We start from the raw sequence: 19,134 nt of genomic DNA, 5'->3' as shown, positions 1-19,134 counted from the left end.
CAAAGTCCTAATAAGTAGGAAGGCAACAAACCACAAATCCCTTTAGGTAGATGGCCCTGCGCGATCTGTAGAAAAGGCATAAGTAGAAACTCTATAAGATGTACCCAGTATAAGCTATGGACACATATCATACCCAGTGTAAACTTTGGGCACAATATCAAAGGAAGGCTAACTGGGAAGATAGTTTTTGTATGTGGCAGATGCTCTGGAGCAATAAACACTGAAAATGTGCAGAGAACAACTTCTGCCACATTCCAGGGAGAAAAACTAGAAGTAGTTGATAGCTTCCGTTACTTGGGTGACCAAGTCAGTAGCGGGAGGCACCTTCAAAAGGCCATATTATTCATTTTTCAACAATCTAAGTATGTCACGAGGTTTCCAGACATGAGTTCTACTCACATGTCAAGTTTCATCAAAATCAATGAAACGATGTAGGAGGAGTTAGCTAACAACACAACAAACAAACACACACCGATTTTCCACATATAGTAGATATATGTATGTGTACATATGTGTGTGTGCATAAATATATATATTCCAAACATGGAGTAGATGGACAGGGACAACTGATGAAGGGAAATATTCTTTATGTTGCATGTCTCATTTCTCTGTTTTTTTCGTTATTCGAAAAAAAAGGTCGTTTTCTGCTTTCATTTCTCATTGTGTTTTAAGTTTTTCTGTGATGTCCTGTACCCATATATGCATGTATGTATACATATAGATGTAGGTATATACATATATGTATGGATATATGCATATATTTATATATTATTTATACTATTATATATATATATATATATATAGTTCAAAAACACAATAACAAAGAAACAAAAAAACAACAAAGTGAGGACGTGATATGGATAGTATTATTGGACGCTCAGGAAAGGAAAGAGAGAATATATATATATATATATATATATATACTTCAAATTTACAGAAAAATAAAAGAAGACAGGTGTATAAACAACAAACGAGTATATTAGTTTAACGCTCGGGAAGGTGAGGAAGTCTTTTGCGTTTCAAATTGACGATCTTCAACTGAAGGGAATACGAGGAAATAAACAGAGAGAGAATAAAAAAACCTTTTGGAGCTAGCAGTCAGTATGCATATTTATATAAGCAAATTAACACCAAATATACAGTGCGTGTGTTTTTATTGGCTAAACTGGCAATATGACCATTCCCAAGTACAACAACATATATATATACATATATATATATATATATATATATATATATATATATATAAAAGATAAACAAGAGTGAAAAAAACTACAGAAGGCTTGTGTTACATGGTTAAAGTATATATTTAAATTGTTATGTCAGAAAAAAGTTATAAAATTTTGGGTATAGAAACATTGTATTTGGAGAAATAACCGGTTTTGTGTTCTCTTTTCAAATTTCTCTATCTGTATTGTAATATGTCTTCGCTCCAGTGTATAAAATAGTTCTAGATAGGGGGAGATAATCAGGGATTTTTTCCGGTATAAGGGAGATAATCAAAATGTAGGAGGTGATAGATTTTGATTAATTTAACATGATTTGGTTGAGAAGGAATAGAATGTTAGGTTTTGGTCTATATTTTTTTCTCTCAGTGAGGTAAATTTCCTTATTTAAAAATGTTAGCAATGGTTAAGTTTGGGCTTATATTTTTCAATGAAGAAGGCTTCCTTATTTAATCTAATTTGCGTTCCAATGGCACATTGATAGAATGGAAAGATTATAAATTGTGGTAGCATTTGTTTTGCGCATTTCTCAATATGTTCACATCCTCCTAAAACCCTTGCTTAAACACATCAATAGCTATATCAGAGATGACTTGGATATGTTAAATCACCTCCCAAAGAAAGTCAAGGAAGAAACAATCATGGTTTCATTTGATGTGATTAATTTATACACCAGTATACCTCATAATTATGGACTAGAGGCAATTCAGTTCTGGCTGGATCAATTCCCGAAAGAATTCCCAAACAGGATCAGTAAAGAATTCATTACTAAATCAGTTGAATTCATCTTACGAAACAATTACTTCATGTTTGACAATACTTTCTACGGACAAAAATCCAGAATTGCTATGGGCACTAGGGCAGCTCCAGTCATTGCGAACCTAACAATGGGTTATTTGGAAGTAATAATATACCAGGAATCTTTATTCACCTTTGGAAACACCCTTTCCCAATACATAAAAGAAAATTGGAAAAGATTCCTGGACGACTGTTTCATACTCTGGAATGAAAACACAGATAAACTCCTGAAATTCAAAAGTCTATTGAACAGTGTCAACCCAAACATACAGTTCACAATGGAATACAACCAAAAGGAGCTCCCATTCTTGGATATACTAATTAAAAAAGTAAACCTAAAAATAGAAACGGACATATTTTACAAAACCACAGACGCCAAATAATATGTACTATTTGATTCATGCCACCCAAGACACACCAAAAACAAACATCTCCTTCAACCTTGCAAGAAGGATATACACAATAGTGTCAGAACAAAATACCAAACTTTGGACTACAAGAACTCAAAAACACACTAACTGACAGACACTACCCAGTTCAACTCATAGAGGATGGAATCAGACGTGCATCACAAATCGACATAGAAAGCTTAAGAAAAGTTAAACACAGCAACACACCTTCCCCGAAAATACTGTCGTACATATCCACATACCACCCCAGAAACAAAGAAGCCTCCACCATCATCACCCAAAACATACCAATGCAAGAAGGATATACACAATAGTGTCAGAACAAAATACCAAACTTTAGACTACAAGAACTCAAAAACACACTAACTGACAGACACTACCCAGTTCAACTCATAGAGGATGGAATCAGACGTGCATCACAAATCGACATAGAAAGCTTAAGAAAAGTTAAACACAGCAACACACCTTCCCCGAAAATACTGTCGTACATATCCACATACCACCCCAGAAACAAAGAAGCCTCCACCATCATCACCCAAAACATACCAATGCTACATAAGGACCCCAAATTAAAGGAAATTTTACACACACACAAAATCATTAAAAGCTACAAACAACCAAAATCACTAAAAAAGATCCTCACAAAGGCAAAATTATTTTCCAAAATAACAGATGCAAAAGTGAAAAAATGTGGTCAACCAAATTGCGCAACATGCCCAAACCTTCTAGAAGTTTCAGAATTCCTTTTCAAAGAGGGACAAAAATTCAAAATTAAATCTGACTTTACTTGTGCCTCAGAAAACTTTATTTATGTCATAAGATGCTCGGGCTGCCACGAAAACTACATAGGGTCCACAGGATTATCGCTCAAATGCAGATGCACTCTGCATCGACAGCAGATTGCATTCCCAGAATACAGAATGATACCCTTTAGTGAAGCGTGACATGAGTACGCTTGGAAGAAATGAAGCCAGTATGCTTCGCTGAATGTGCAGTGTCAGTGTGCATGTATGACAGAGTGTAAGCATCTTGAGAGAAAAGTTGGACATAAGACGCATCGGATGTGGTGGGCAAGAGAGACAATTGCACTGGTATGGTCATGTAATACAGATGGACAAAGACAGCTGTATAAAGAAGTGCCAATCTCTAACTGTAGAAGGAACCTGTAGTAGAAATAGACCCAGGAAGACATGGGATGAGGTGGTGACATGCAGTGCTTCAGAAGACCCGTCAAGCCAAGTGAAATCATAGTCGTGGCCGATGCCAGCGTCACATTGCTGGCACATAAAAAGCACCTTTCAAGCGATGGGCTTCACGGAGGCAAAGTGGTTGATGCTAGTGGCACGTCAAAAGTTCCTGTCAAGTTTTGCACCACATGGAAGCAATGACGAATGACCGATACCTTGGCATTATGTCATGCTTAGAAGACCCATGAAGCCAAGTAAAATGGCAGTCATGGTAGATACCGGTGTCATGCCAGTGGCACATAAAAGCAGAGTGATTGGCATTAGAAAGGGCATCCAACTGTAGAAATCATGCCAAATCAGACTAGAGTCTGATGTAGCCTTCCAGCTCGCCAGCCCTTGTCAAAACATCCAACCAATGCCAGCATGGACAAAAGATATCAAATGATGATGATGAATGAAGTAATCTTTCCATCTGATAACACTGCACGGTTAGCTTTGAGGGATCCTCTCATATGCATGGTGCATATAAACACAGACATAAATCAGAGAAGACAAGAATCATTTGTTACAGGTGCAAGAACTCCTATATCATGTGATTTCAGTCAACTGGACCTCAACAGTGAGAAGGGTCCAATGACTGCACACCAACCAAATTTCACTGCCACAATATATATGACTATATGTATAGCATATTCCTTCTCATTATACATTAACTGTTAACCAAAAATCCTGAAAACTAATGAACAACCTTCAAATAAGACTTCATTGAAAATTCATCATCATTATTATTGTTTAACATCCGTTTTCCATGCTGGCATGGGTTGGATGGTTTGACATGGAGCTGTCCAGACTCCATGTGGCATGGTTTCTACGGTTGGATGCCCTTCCTAACACCAACCACTTAACAGAGTGTGCTGGGTGCATTTATGCAGCACTGACACAGGAGTGGTTACACAGCACCGGCACAATGTGGCAACAGCACCTGAAAGGATAAGTCTGTACATGTGGAAGACAGCGATTTTACTTAGCTTGACATATCTTATGAAGTACAGCAAATCACAACATCTCCTGGTCCCTTGTCATTTCCTCAGTGAGGCCCAAACCCTGTTGTCTCCATGTTTTTATTATGAAACAGACCGTTCTAAGGTTTAGTTAATATAATCATCATCACCATTGTTTTAATATCCACTTTTCTATGCACAGGAGTCAGGCGGAATTTGTTGAGATGAATTTTCTATGGTCAGATTCCTTCCCTGCCACCAAACTTCACCTGTTTTCAAGAAATGTGCTATTTCCCTAAGATCAGACATATTTTCATGAAAGATTGGAAATAATGGCTATCACTTGCAAAACAGTGACACTTGTTTACAACTATTATGTTGTGTCAGAGCAAGGAGACAGATATATGCACACATGACAAGCTTCTTTCAATTTCCATCAATCAAATCTACTCACAAGGCTTTGGTTGGCACAGAGTGCTATAGTAGAAGATACTTACTCAAAGTGCCATGCAGTGGGACTGAACCCAGAACTATGTAGTTGGGAAGCAAACTTCTAACCATGCAACCACTCCAAAAAATTAATTTGGAAGGATTTAGTAATACACCTAACTTTTCCATTTATTGAAATATGAAATCAATGGGTAGCTTTGTATCATAATAATCAGTGCTGCCTCACTTATTTGCCTCCTAGAGGATTAAACAATGTTTTTCTGACTATCATATTTCCAAACAATTACATTTGTCTAATTTATTATTATATTCTAAGACAGCGAGCTGGCAAAATCATTAGTACATAGGGTAAAATGCTTAGTGGCATTTCTATGTTCAAATACTGCCAAGGTCGATTTTGCCTTTCCTCCTTTCAGGATCAATAAACTAAGTACCAGTTCAGGACTAAGTCCAATGTAATTGACTTACCCCCACCCCGAAATTGCTGGCCTTCTTTCTGAAGACTAAATATTTATCAATAGATCAAGTTTCTCCCTTTTCTGATAAAACTCAATTAGCAGATTTTCCTTGTCTAAAATAAAACAAGCTAACTGGAAATATGACTGAAATATCAGTCCAAGGTAAGTAACTCTAAAGTTTAAACATTTGTTTTTCTAGTCATATTAGATAGATGATCGTTTACATTTAATTCTGTATCATTATGCTAATACATTTAGATATCTAGATACTTTCATATAAGTCTACCCAAAAGCAAACTCCTAACGTGATTCGGTTCAACACCGTTTTGCAACCAACACTAACGTACTTTTTTACATCATATCTGGCCTATTTGATACAATGCAAGATGTATTAATATTCAAGGGACGTAACCAGTACAGAACAAATTAGATAAATGTTCAAAAGAACGAAAAAAAACACTTTCCTGACATCTAATCATTTTGTAATAAAAAAAAGTAAAAACATTAAAAAAAAAGTTATAACTCACGATGCTGCATCAGCCTTATTTTTCAGTTCCTTTGTTATAGCTAAATTTTTCTCTGTAGCGTTCAGGATATCATCAATATTTTTCAGTCCATTTACTGTCTTGTTAATTTTTGTAGACAGTTTTCGAATTTCCTCAGGTTTCAAAGAGATTTTCATATTTAATGTATCTTCTGCCAACTGAAATTTATATCAAAATTTAAAGTTTTAAAAGATTTAAATTAAAGAAAAAGGCAACTGATGACGACAAAACTATTTTCTTTTTTAAAGGTAAATTTTCTATCCAACCACGTGGATGTTTTGTTAGAATACCAAATACTGTGTCGTTAGCCTTGAGAGATCCTCTCATAAGTGAATGATGCATAAAAACACAGACATAAATCAGAGCAGACGAGAATCATCTGTTATGGGAGCTGGAACTCCCATGTCACATAATTTCGATCAACTGAACCTTATCTGTGGAAAGTGTCCAGTGACTGCACACCAGCCAAATTTCATTACCACAATAATATAGAATATCAGTATCTTTGCGGACACTGATATTGCAAAGAGCAAGCAAGTTTATTAAAAACTAATTATTGGTGTTGGAAGCTGTATTAATACCAAAAAGCAATCTTTGGTATTAATACTGCTTCCATCACCAATAATTAATATTTTTTAATAATTTCATTTTTTTTAAAAATTAGGACTAGTAGGTAATCATAGCACCTGAGTAATAAAAAATATTACCAATTGTAGTAATAGGCTATAAATTCCAATCTTGTTGTGTAGATGAGTGTAAAAGACTGAATTTATTTTAAACAACTTTATTGTGAAACAGAAAGCGATAGTTTCAACATCACTACTGAAATCATTCAATGGATCCTTCCCATTTTCTTAAGATGGTAAAGATGAGATCCAAGGGAGATGAGAAACATTTGGCTGTTACTTCTGGCTAGTCTTGTTTGCATGATAGGTTCTCCACTATCTAACAAAGTTGTCTCTTTAAGATCAAATAATTCATGTGGGAATCTGTAAATTCATTTAAAAAAAATTTTTATACAGGACTCCACAAATCAGAGTGGTACAGTTGATAGAACTGAGCCCTACATATGGTTAACACTTATTTTATCAATTATCAATCTTTGAAGGATGAAGTATGAACATTAAAACCAACCTCAGTGGAATTCAAACCCAGAATATAAAGGAATGTTAAAAAATACTGAAATTACACTTCAATCACTTATGACACCAGTTCTGCCACTTGTCACCCCTTAACCTTTCAAACTAACATAAAAATAAATACACCCAAGAGAAGCAACAATAAGTTGTGCTTGCATGTATACCACTATCTCTATACATAATGTTGGTTACTATATATAATGACATGATTTTCTTCCTCCTAAATCAATGTTTGTGCCCCCATTTCACATCTTCTATATCCAAAATCAATAAATAAATTACCTTCTTGACTTCGTCAAGTTTTGCTTTGTCAGTGTTTAACAAGTCACTTATGTCCGTCAGCATTTTTTCAAGGTCATCACGAGCATTTGAGGACTGGTTCATAGCATTTACAGAAGCATTATAAAGAGTTTCAACATCTTTCTTCACATCCATTGTCTTGTCTTTAATATTATCCAGCTAAAAATAGAACAAACCATTTCCATTAAATCAAACAAATCTTTAAAAAGTGAAATACAATACAGAGTAACTAGTTTCATTCAAATTATTAATCTTTTACTTGTTTCAGTCATTAGAATAAGGTCATGTTGGGGTTCCACCTTAAAGAAGTTTGGTCAAACAAAGTGACCCCAGTACTTATTTTTTAAAATCCTGGTACTTATTCTATCAGTTTCTTTTGATGAACTGCTATGTCTTGAGGACATAAACCCACTAATACCGGTTGCCCAGCAGTGGTAGAGGACAAACACACACACACAAATATATATATATATAAATACAACAGGATTCTTTCAGTTCCCATCTACCAAATCCACTTACAAGGTATCGGTTGGCCCAAAGCTATAGTAGAAGACACTTGCCCAAGATGTCATGCAGTGGGACTGAACATGAAACCATGTGGTTGAGAAACAAACTTCTTACCACACAGCCCAAAAATTATAAGGTAACAGATAGAGAGGGATAAATACAATTGATACCATACAAAATTCTAATTCTGGATGGTATCAGTCACAGAATGGCTTGTGCTGACAGTGATGTGCCAACTCAAGTATTCAATCCTCAGAAGAGGAGAGGTTGGTTAAAAAAAAAAAAAGAAATAAAAAAAAAAACCTTACAATCTTCTATTCAGTTTCCATGCGTCTCTTAAGCTGCCAGCATGAATGTTGGTTAATGACCAAAAGAATATGATTGCAAATATAAGCAGCTGAATTGGGGTTCCTCCTCCAAAGGATCTCTGGAGAAAAATTACTCAAAAGGGTGCATAACTCAGAGATCAAGGTATCTCTATGAGTTGAGTGACTACTTTTCCCATTGAGAGGTCACAATTCTAGTCCTACAGTACGGACATATGATTAGAATGCCACAGGAAAGAATTACAAGATGGATACTTCAAGCCAATCCAGCCAGCAGGAGACCTAGGGGTAGACCAAGAATGAGATGATTGGATAACATCCAATCTCAGTTGGTCACACTTGGGAATCCAACTGGAAAGTGTAATGATGATTGCTTCTAATTGGACCCTGTGGAGGAGGTGCTTGCAGACATTATCATGACAACCCACCTAGGAAAAGTGGGTGAAGAAAATGGCTGGATAGATGGATGGACAATCCAAAATACAGGGTATATGACATCCAAAGTGTAATTTGTACAATACAGGAAGAGTTAACCACAATTTAAATACTTTTCTTTTACAGCTGTATAGCCACAAGCCAGACAAAGCTTCATGAGTGCATTTAGCAGATGGAAACTGTTTGGAAACCCATCATGTGTGCATGTACATGCACATATACTAGCAGGTGTCACAAAGTAACATGATTAAAGCAAACTTTTCTAGCGTTGAAGCTCTTCCAGTCACCAAACCTTATCTGTATCTAAGCAAGACAATGTTTCCCATTATCTAACAAACAACAAACAGCCTGGATATGGTTCAATGGGATACAATAAACGATGCAATTTGTATGAATGCCAGTGAGCACATATCAAAACAAGGGGAATACCTACACACTCATACATACACAAACTATATATATATATAATGTCACACATATATATGTGATGGGCTTCTTTCAGTTTTCATCTACCAAATCCACTCACAACTCTGTAGCTAGCCCAGGACTATAATAGAAGACACTTGCCAAAGGTACCACAGTAGGACTGAACCTGAAACCACTTGGTTGAGAAGCAAATTTCGTTAGCAAACAGCCTATGAAGCTGATGATGAAGGTAATGACTGAGAAAGAAAGCTGTTCAAGATCACAATAACATCAGATTATTACTCACCTTATTAACAATACTTGGTATCTTTGAACTTCTCTCTTGTAGATTTTTTTTAGCCTTTTCAGCAAGTTCCAATGCATTCTCTGCTTTTGTTGTAGCTCCATTACAACCAAAACCTCCACATTTGTCACAACCACCACCACCACACAGAGCATCACAAGGGTCTCCTCTTTTGCCACAGACCTTCAAAAAATGAATTAGTGACATGAATTTTAAATATTAGGCTTCGAAATTTAAAAAAACCTGTTAAGAATGTACCTTTTCCTTGTCTGAAGTAAAGGCTTATATGTAAGTTTCAAATTTTGACACAAGGTCAGCAATTCCAGGGGATGGGGTAAGTCAATTACACCAACCCCAGTGTTTAACTGATATTTATTTTACCGACCCCAAAAGGATGAAAGGCAAAATCAATCTCAATGGAATTTGAACTCAGAATGTAAAGATGAACAAAATGCCACTAAACATTTTGCCTGGCGTGTTAACCATTCTGCCAGCTCACTACCTTGTAAAGGTTTAAACATTAATTAAAGTCAGATACTTCAAATCATACAGTCACATGAGACTTCAGTTTCTTACTTACAGAGGGAAAAGTAATGGAAAGAGTAAATAATCCTCTGGACAGACATATGGGCCAACACCACCCTTTACAGTTAATTTTGAGTAGAATAGCATGGACACTCATAAATAGGCTATAGATAAGGGAATAAGAGACTTGTGTGTTGGAGAACAGAGATGTATGGCTTATATCCCAGTAGCTGATGTGTAGGGGCCAGAGTGTTGAAGTGTTAGAAAAAGAAATGAAGAAGGAAAATTGTCCAGAGGATTGAACAGTATTTTGGCAGTGTCAAGAATTCAATGATTTGACTGTGGGAGCTGGGGTTTATGATTCCTGTGCTCTTGCTAATCACTACTCAATTTTTTAATATGACTTAGCTAAATACCAATGACTGCAGGTGGGTTTCTTAAAAGCCTATACTTGCTGGGGAACCAGTCACAAACTGAGGGAAAGGGCGAAGTGGATAAAAGTTTATTACAAGAATCATCATGTTGTGTCCTTGAGGGATGTATTTAACTGTCGGCTCCAGTGTGACAAAAACAAATTCAACAACATCTACATTACAATTCATTTGGTTATATTTTGTAACTTTGTTTTATAACTACACTGAGGAAGAATGGATCATTTTACAAGTGCTCTAATATTCATGAAGTAAAGCCAGAATGGAAGAAACCATTATTCAAAGATAACTGATGTATATGTTGCACATCTAAAAGGTTGTGTTGGCCTCAAACCACAAACCTGACTCAAATGCTTAACACAGAGAGGAACTCTGAGAAAAGCATCCAGTGGTCAAATGGTAAGATTAAACCAGGTGAGAAATTAAGTCTGCAAACCAAGAACAGGTACAACCCAATAGATTTCTGCACTATTACCATCTAACCAGTTTTATTCCTTGACATTCAAAGCTTAGTGTTAGGAAGGGTACCCAGTTTTAAAATGTATTATCAGATAAAAAAATATGTACCTATTATTACTTAATATAGAAAATGCATGTAAAACAGAAATAAACCATGGTCACGCAAGCACATGCACACAGTTTAGCTGTTTCTCTAATGTAGTCACATAGATATATGTATGCATAGATACCCAAATATAATTTAAATATAGAAACAAAGCACAAATAGAAAGAGCCAGAAATCATATGGGTAGGCAAATAAAAAACTGCTTGAGCAGCTGTCACCACTTTACAGTGAGTATATGCATAAATACTAAGCAAGTGTTCTATTGTTGTACATGTAGTAGTGTTCAAAAGTGCAGGTGTAAGTGCATGTGTGTATGGATAATATGTATGCTTGCATTTGAGTGAAGATATGCTTGTATCTAAAGAAGGATATGCATGCATCCAAGCAAGGATACACACATCAAATTGAGAGTAATATACATCAGGAAGAGAGTGCCTGACTAGAAATTAAATCTGATCATGCAGAGGCATATACAGGTAGAGTCTCTATTGTAGCACAACATATTTTCAACAAAACAAAGAAACAATGATTTCCATTTAAAGCTGCTTCACTAAACCCATAAAGTTTGGTGAGGGAATCTCAGATTCTGCAGTAACTCTCTTTTTTTAACATATCTTCATTGAAATAAACTTCATTTGTTTCAATTAAATTTGAAAATAATGAAGAATTATTAAAATAATTTAACCCTTTAGAGTTCAGATAACTCTGTCAAATGTAATGCTTATTAATTCACATTGTTTTGAATTAATTATGCATTTTCTTGCAGCCTTGAGATTTTGATGGTGTGATTGTTTATGCTTCAAATGACATTCTAGGGTAGGTGTGAGAGACCAGATCAGGCCAGTTTGACCATAAAGCAAGTAGAATATTTTGGCTAGGTATGGCCAGTTTAAATGCTAAAGGGTTAAAAGTAGCAAGCTTGTGGAATCATGACCAAGCCAGGCAAAATGATTAGCGGCATTTCATCTGGCACTTTATGTTCTGAGCTCAAACGCTGCCAAAGTCCACTTTATCTTTCATCCATTCAGATTCCAATAAAATAAATAAAATAAGTACTAGTTGAGCACAAGAATTGATGTAATTGATTTCTTTCTTCGATCAAAATTGCTGGCCTTGAGCCAAACTAGAAAGGATTATCAATCTCAAGTTCAGAACATAAACTAACATGAAATTTTGATGCAAAGTTTTAGTTTAGATAATTTCAAAACACGAACTTTTAATTGTAGAACCAAAGGTAGTCTCAGGCAGTTTGATATGAAAAGAGTCAAGCCTCAGTGATTCATGCAGTATAATATGAGTGTAAAACACTGCATAGGCAGAGATGTATAGAATCTTAGAAAGAGTATATTCATTTTAAATATTATCTTTTGACAAATTGTCTCTGTACCAGTTCTGGTTTAATTATCAGAGGCTTCAGAGATACTGCTCAGGGAGAGAAAGAAGAAAGGTGGAGAGAAAGGGCAGACACAACAGAAGATATAAGAGAAGACAATGGGAGGTGAGAAATAGTAGAAAAAGTGAAAAGATGGGAAAAGGGAACAAAAGAGGAAACAAAGGATGAAAGAGGAGTAAGCAAGGAAAGAGGCTAAAGAGATGAATGACAGTAAGGGTAGAGACAACAGTAGAAGGGGAAAAGAAGAAAGAAAAATATGAAAATGAGGTAAACGGTAAAAAAGGAGGTAAATGGGTGAGGCAGGAGGAAAAGTGCAAAGAAAGAAGAGAGAATAGAAATGAAAGTTTTGGAACAACTTACATTTTCATTGATATCCATCAATTTTTGATCAAGATCACTGACATTTTGGTCAAGAGTATCCAGCTTGCGTTTCTCCACATTGAGCTGAGACCGAAATGTATTTTCTACTTGAGCAATCTCTCTTTCAACTGAATTACGATTCACTTCAGAAGTTCTTACAGTATCCATGGCTCTACGGACAATTTGATCAGCTTTATCAGACATCTGCTTTGCCTCTAATGTTATGTTGTAGGCTCCTGTCATGGAAACACATAATCACAAGTGTAAATACAAAACATATACAACATATATCTAATGGTCTACATTATCTTCAGTCTAAATAAGTAACACTTTGAGGATTTTCTTTCTTTTATTTCATCAGTCCCATTTACCACTGTTCTCAATATATTTTACATAAATTAAGTTTGAACTCAGGACATTTGTTGCTTATAGTGTAACGACATTCCTACATAATGGTAAGAGCAGTGTAAGCTTGCTGTTGATATAAAATATACAAGGTTCTAAGTTTAAATTTCATCTGCGTGTGTGTGAGAGAGAAAGAGAGTATGTGTGTGTTTGAAGAGACACCTGGTGGTGATCAAAGATTGGACCAACCAAAATAATATTAAGCAAACAAACATAAAATAAAAGGTTAATAATGTACAAAATAGAAATTACTGTCACAGTAAGCCAGCTAGAAATTTAGGCACTGAAGAGAAAAATAACAAAGAAAAAGAAACAAAAGAAAATGTCAACAACTATAGCAAGGGCAACAACCACACATCTACTACCACAACATTGTAACACTGCCATACCAATACAATGTCAACAACAGCAAATACTAAAACAACATTGATACAACACCACACCACAACAAAACAAATGTTAACACCACACCAAAACTCACCAATACCAACACAACACCAGCGATAATAGCATACCACAAATAAAAATGTGTCAATGCATAAGTGAAAGTATTGAGAGGTGAAACATTGAATTAGTGGAGAAGTTGACATTTGGGTCAATTTTCTTACTTTCCAGCATGGAGTGATGAAAAACTAAGCTGATTTGAATAAGATATTCATTAGTTGTGAAATTGTTATTGGTGCTGCTACACCATCATCAAAATTTTATTGTCTGTTTTCTATGCTAGCATTGGGTCGGATGACTTGATAGGAACTGGCAAGGTCAGAGGTCACAATGGATTCCATTGTCTATTTTGGCTTGGTTTCTATGGCTGGATGCCCTTCTTAATGCCAGCCACTCAACAGTGTACTGGGTGCTTTTTACGTGGCACCAGCACCAATGCTTTTTATGTCGCACGGTGATTTTAGGATCTCAGTATCAATTCAGGTACTCCATAAATACACTTGTGAGTGAGTATGTGTAAACAGCATGTGACGGTAGTGATAGGGGGGTAGGGAGAGGAGGAGGGGGGTGTTAAGTCCCAGGTCAACCTTGATCAACTGGAACTATTACCAAAGGTATTACGTTGTTTTCCTATGAGCAGGGAACCAAGCTCCCTTGTTTGTTTACGTAGTAGTGATAGTAGTAGAGTGACAGGGAGAAAGTGGCAGTGGTAGTTAGTGTGACAGCAGAGTGGTGGTGGTGGTGGTGGTGGTTGTGTAGCAGTAGTGTGTGTGGTAGTAGGGGTGAAGTGATCAGAGTGCATTGTGCAAGGTGGTTGTGTAACAGTTTACTATAGTGGTAGTAGGGTAGTGCTGAATAGTGATAGTAGAATCTAACTTTTATATCCTTCTATACGTTGGATATACTGATTTCAGGAAGCGAGGATAGACACAATTGTCTTCACATGATGTACTTCAAATTACTCCACTAAACACAATACTTCAATAAATACAAACTCAACTATCTCAACGGCTCCTATGACTTCTTTTCATCTCATCCAATATGCTACTTTTTATAAGAGATCAGCTAGTCTACTTTTCCAATCCCACAGGGGTGTCAATGACACACACCACAACATTAACAACATGGAAGTATCATTGCCATCATCAGTTCATCATCCAAGTTCACCTAACGAGAACCTTTACGTAATCCTTTCACTTGTTAAAAATAACAGCCAAACATCCAACAAATAACACAATATTGCCTTACATAAAGGGAAAAACACATTGGAAGGCAATAGATTGGCAGAATTGTTAGAGATTTGAAGATGTTTTGTGGCATTTATTCTGACTTTTTGCATTTTGACAGGAACACCTACAACAACACTTGTACTAAGCACTATCATCTTTTGACTTTGCCTTGGGAAACATCAATGATGTGGAAAAAGAAGACTTGCATGCATAGACAACTGTTTTGCATACAATTACAAAATGTCCAATTATCCATCACACACACAAGACAGATTTGAACATGCCTCGCCAATTCAGCTGGAAGGTATTCCATCTCAACAATTATACATATAACAAATTTTACTTACCTTCATAATCATTTTCTTTAATTGTCTGAGCACTATCATTCAATTTGTTAGCTTTGTCTCGTAAATCTTTTATGTCTAGTTGCAAAGCTATCAATTTGTTCTTGTAATTCAATATGGTGTTAGAGGTGTCAAGTAATTTATTTTCAGCATCATCAACTAGTCTGTTATTGACACTCAAATTCTTCCTGAATAAACAGACAAAATACAACAATGCCTTATATAATATTGTTATTTGAGAAGAGTTTCTGTTTAGCTTAATTCAAGTGATGATAGTTATTATCATTATTGAATACCACAGTACAATGGCATGTAAATAGCAAGAACAGTTGATACATATAGTGCAGGCAGAGCTAGGTGAAGTTTTCTTGCAACCAGAGGATCAGAGTTCAATAGTTTGTAGCAGCTTGCTGGTCACATCTTTCAGTCTTATGAAGATATTTTACCCAATCTTCTAAGCTGTTTACACAGCCATCTCCTGCATTTGACATTTCCATAATTTTTAAAACATACATACATACATACACACACACACACACACACACATACATACATACATACATACATACATACATATATGGATGCAGGCATGGCTGTGTGGTAAGAAGTTTGCTTCATAGCCACATGGCTCTAAGTTCAGTCCTACTGTATGGCACCTTGAACAAGTGTTTTCTACTATAGCCTCAAGCCAACCAAAGTCTTGTGAATGGATTTAGCAGACAGGAACCGAAAGAAACCCATAGCACACACACACACACACATATATACATACATGTGTGTCTTTGTGTCTGTGTTTGTCTCCCACTACTGCTCATAAGCAGTGTGTTTATGCCCCATTAACTTAGTGGCTTGGTGAAAGAACCAGTTGAACAAGTATCAGGCTTTAAAAAAAAATTAAGCACTGGGATCAATTTGTTTGACTAGGATTCTTCAAGGTGATACCCCAGCATGGACGCAGTGTAAATACTGAAACAAGATATATATACATATACATACATACACACACACACACACACACACACACATATATAAATATATATCCATTATATGGAACAGAAGCAGTATTAGATTAAAATAGGTATCTGTGAATCAAACATAATGTAAATACATTGTTGAAAGGCAAATTTACAGTGGTTGCCAACCTTTAAGGTGGATGCTTTTTTTCTGTGCCACCAGTGCTAGTGATGTCACCATACAGCTTGCAAGACTATGAACCTCAAGTTGGGACAGGGGACTTTATGCTAGGACAATAAAAAGAAAGGGGTAAAGTATGAGAGAAAAGGGCTGGAGCAGAATAGATTTATTGCTGTAAAGGAGCAATATGACTACTCTTATTTTAGAAGAAGTGATTGGATGGAGGTGGAAGGTAATAAAAGAATTGTGGTGATAAGGTGTATGGGTCGACCTTCAAGGCTGAGGTTAAATGAGTGGGAAAGAAGGGTCAAGAGTGAGTGGAAAAATTAAGGATGTCTAATAATGCAGAGCAACAGAATAGAAATGATAACATTAAACAGGAGAAGAACAAAAGATAGATGACATGCTGTTGGATATACACACACACACACACACAACCTCAAAAGGCAACATTCAATCCACACAAGTATTGAAATGTTGAGGTAAAAGTGATGATAATAACGTGTGCATACACACACGTGGAGGCGCAATGGCCCAGTGGTTAGGGCAGCAGACTCGCAGTCATAGGATCGCGGTTTTGATTCCCAGACCGGGCGATGTGAGTGTTTATTGAGCAAAAACACCTAAAGCTCCACGAGGCTCCGGCAGGGGATAGTGGTGAACCCTGCTGTACTCTTTCACCACAACTTTCTCTCACTCTTACTTCCTGTTTCTGTTGTGCCTGTAATTCAAAGGGTCAGCCTTGTCACACTGAGTCACGCTGAATATCCCCAAGAACTACGTTAAGGGTACACGTGTCTGTGGAGTGCTCAGCCACTTGCACGTTAATTTCACGAGCAGGCTGTTCCATTGATCGGATCAATTGGAACCCTCAATGTCGTAAGCGACGGAGTGCCAACAACATTCACACACATACATACATATAAAGGCTTCCACAGTTTCCATCTACCAAATTCCATCCACAAGGTATTGCTCAACATGAAGCTACAGTAACAGAAAACTACCCAAGTTGGCACACAGTGGGCTTGAATCCAGGACAACATAATTGCAAAGTGCATCGCTTAACAAGATAACCATTTGCAATTTGTAAATGGTACTCTATGTGTACTCACTGTGCTACAATTAAAGGAGGGTTAACTTGGGAATGGATTTGATAGAAAGAAACTGAAAGAAAGTGTTAAATACATCATCATTATCATTCAATATCTGTTTCCATGCTGGCATGGGTTGAACAGTTTAACAAGATTCAGTGAGCTTGTAGTGCAGCACCAAGTTCCAGCATTAGCTTTAACATTGTTTGTGTGGCTGGATGCCCGTCTTAATGCAAATCATTTTATACTGGGTGCTTTTGTTCACGTCATCAAACACTAGTAAGGTTGTCAAGTAACTTAGAAGAAAGAAAAAGAAAAAAAACGGAAAAAGAAAAAGAAAAAAAACGGAAAAAGAAAAATTCTTTCCATCTAAATAGGGAGAGTAGTTGAGAGATGGTGTTTTATGCTAAATAGTGAAAGGCTAAAGTATGATAGAGTGACAAGCATAGGTGTCTTGCTATAGAGAAGATATATAGCAACACAACATTATATACGGGTGGGTGGAAGTAGTTGGGGAGATAAAGATGATATTGATTCAGTACCAGAGCAAACTCTCAAGATACATGAAGATGAGCATAAGAGAGGATATGAACAATGGATTGATAAGGGTAGTGGGTTGTACAATAAGAGTTTGAGGGGGAATAACAAATAGTTAGAGATGGGGGTAGAGGTGAATATAGTGAGTGATGTACAAGGGTGGAACTGCAGCTGATAGTAAATATCAGTATGGAGAGGCAACAAGGTGAGTGAGATAGAAATAAATATATATATATATATATATATATATATATATATATATATATGCATGTGTCTCTTCATCTTGACATCATGGGATTGTTGTAAAATAAATGTTATTTCCAATAGTCTACAAAACATATCAGGCCATGGAGAAATATTACCTTATTTGGATACAGGTGAGGGTTGTCAATAGGAAGGGCATACAGCAGCAGAAAATTTACCTCAATAAATTCTGTCTAACCCATGCAATCATGGAAAAGTGAAAACTAAAAATGATGATGATGACGATGACAACTTCACCATTTCCTGCAAACATTCATTCTACTATAGATTCAACTACTACATATTCAAATTTAAGTGAGTAACAACTAACACTTACTTGATTGTTTCAAGCATTTTGTCTAATTCAGCAACAGTCTCTGATGAACCACCAACATCACTTATAATCTGCCTAACTTCATCCAAGTTCTCTCGCATTGCACGGAATTCCTTTTCGAAAGCCCCCGCAGCACCAGTAATGGTGATATTCTTGACCTTGTTAACCATCTCATGAGTGCGATCTGATTACAAATATTTCAAAAATTTAAAATCAATTATTACAACCATTACTAAAACCCAACAAATAAGAAACAGTTATTTTGTTGTTTGTTGTAGATGAGTTTGGAGACAGATTGCAAAAGAAATACAAAAACACAAATCCACACTGAAATATATGATAGAGTGATTGCTTCACTAACTCATGCTCTGACCTCAACTGCTAACCATCCCAGGTGTATCTCAAAGATTTGCAGAGGTCACACACCAACTAACTGATTGTGTTTGTTACAGGCACTACCAGAGCCTTCTTTTGGAAACAAAGGAGGGAACCAATCATGGGCTATCAATAAACCTGGTCTGAATGCTAACAGTAGAGTCGACTCCACTAAAGGTATTCAAGGGATATGTAGCACATCCATTCAGCAGCTTTCTGTCTCCTCAATTCCA

General features: G+C 36.3%; 1 protein-coding gene across 1 annotated transcript in view; it reads right to left on the bottom strand.

Annotated features, from left to right (window-relative positions):
* The window catches only part of LOC106877208 (laminin subunit beta-1), a 171,603-nt gene that overhangs the window by 7,481 nt on the left and 144,988 nt on the right, over positions 1-19,134 (bottom strand). The window contains exons 21-26 of the mRNA XM_014926058.3: positions 18,530-18,710; positions 15,191-15,375; positions 12,766-13,001; positions 9,495-9,674; positions 7,497-7,673; positions 6,058-6,233 (exon numbers count right to left, since the gene is read on the bottom strand). Of these exons, the coding sequence (XP_014781544.1) occupies positions 6,058-6,233; positions 7,497-7,673; positions 9,495-9,674; positions 12,766-13,001; positions 15,191-15,375; positions 18,530-18,710 (1,135 nt within the window). The remainder of the gene's footprint in view (positions 1-6,057; positions 6,234-7,496; positions 7,674-9,494; positions 9,675-12,765; positions 13,002-15,190; positions 15,376-18,529; positions 18,711-19,134) is intronic.

Source organism: Octopus bimaculoides, chromosome 6 (genome assembly GCF_046866305.1).
Source record: "Octopus bimaculoides isolate indiv1 chromosome 6, ASM4686630v1, whole genome shotgun sequence".
In the NCBI taxonomy this organism is placed as follows: domain Eukaryota; kingdom Metazoa; phylum Mollusca; class Cephalopoda; order Octopoda; family Octopodidae; genus Octopus; species Octopus bimaculoides.
The sequence above is the reverse complement of the archived record's forward strand: the minus strand, read 5'-3'. Positions and strand labels throughout refer to the sequence as shown.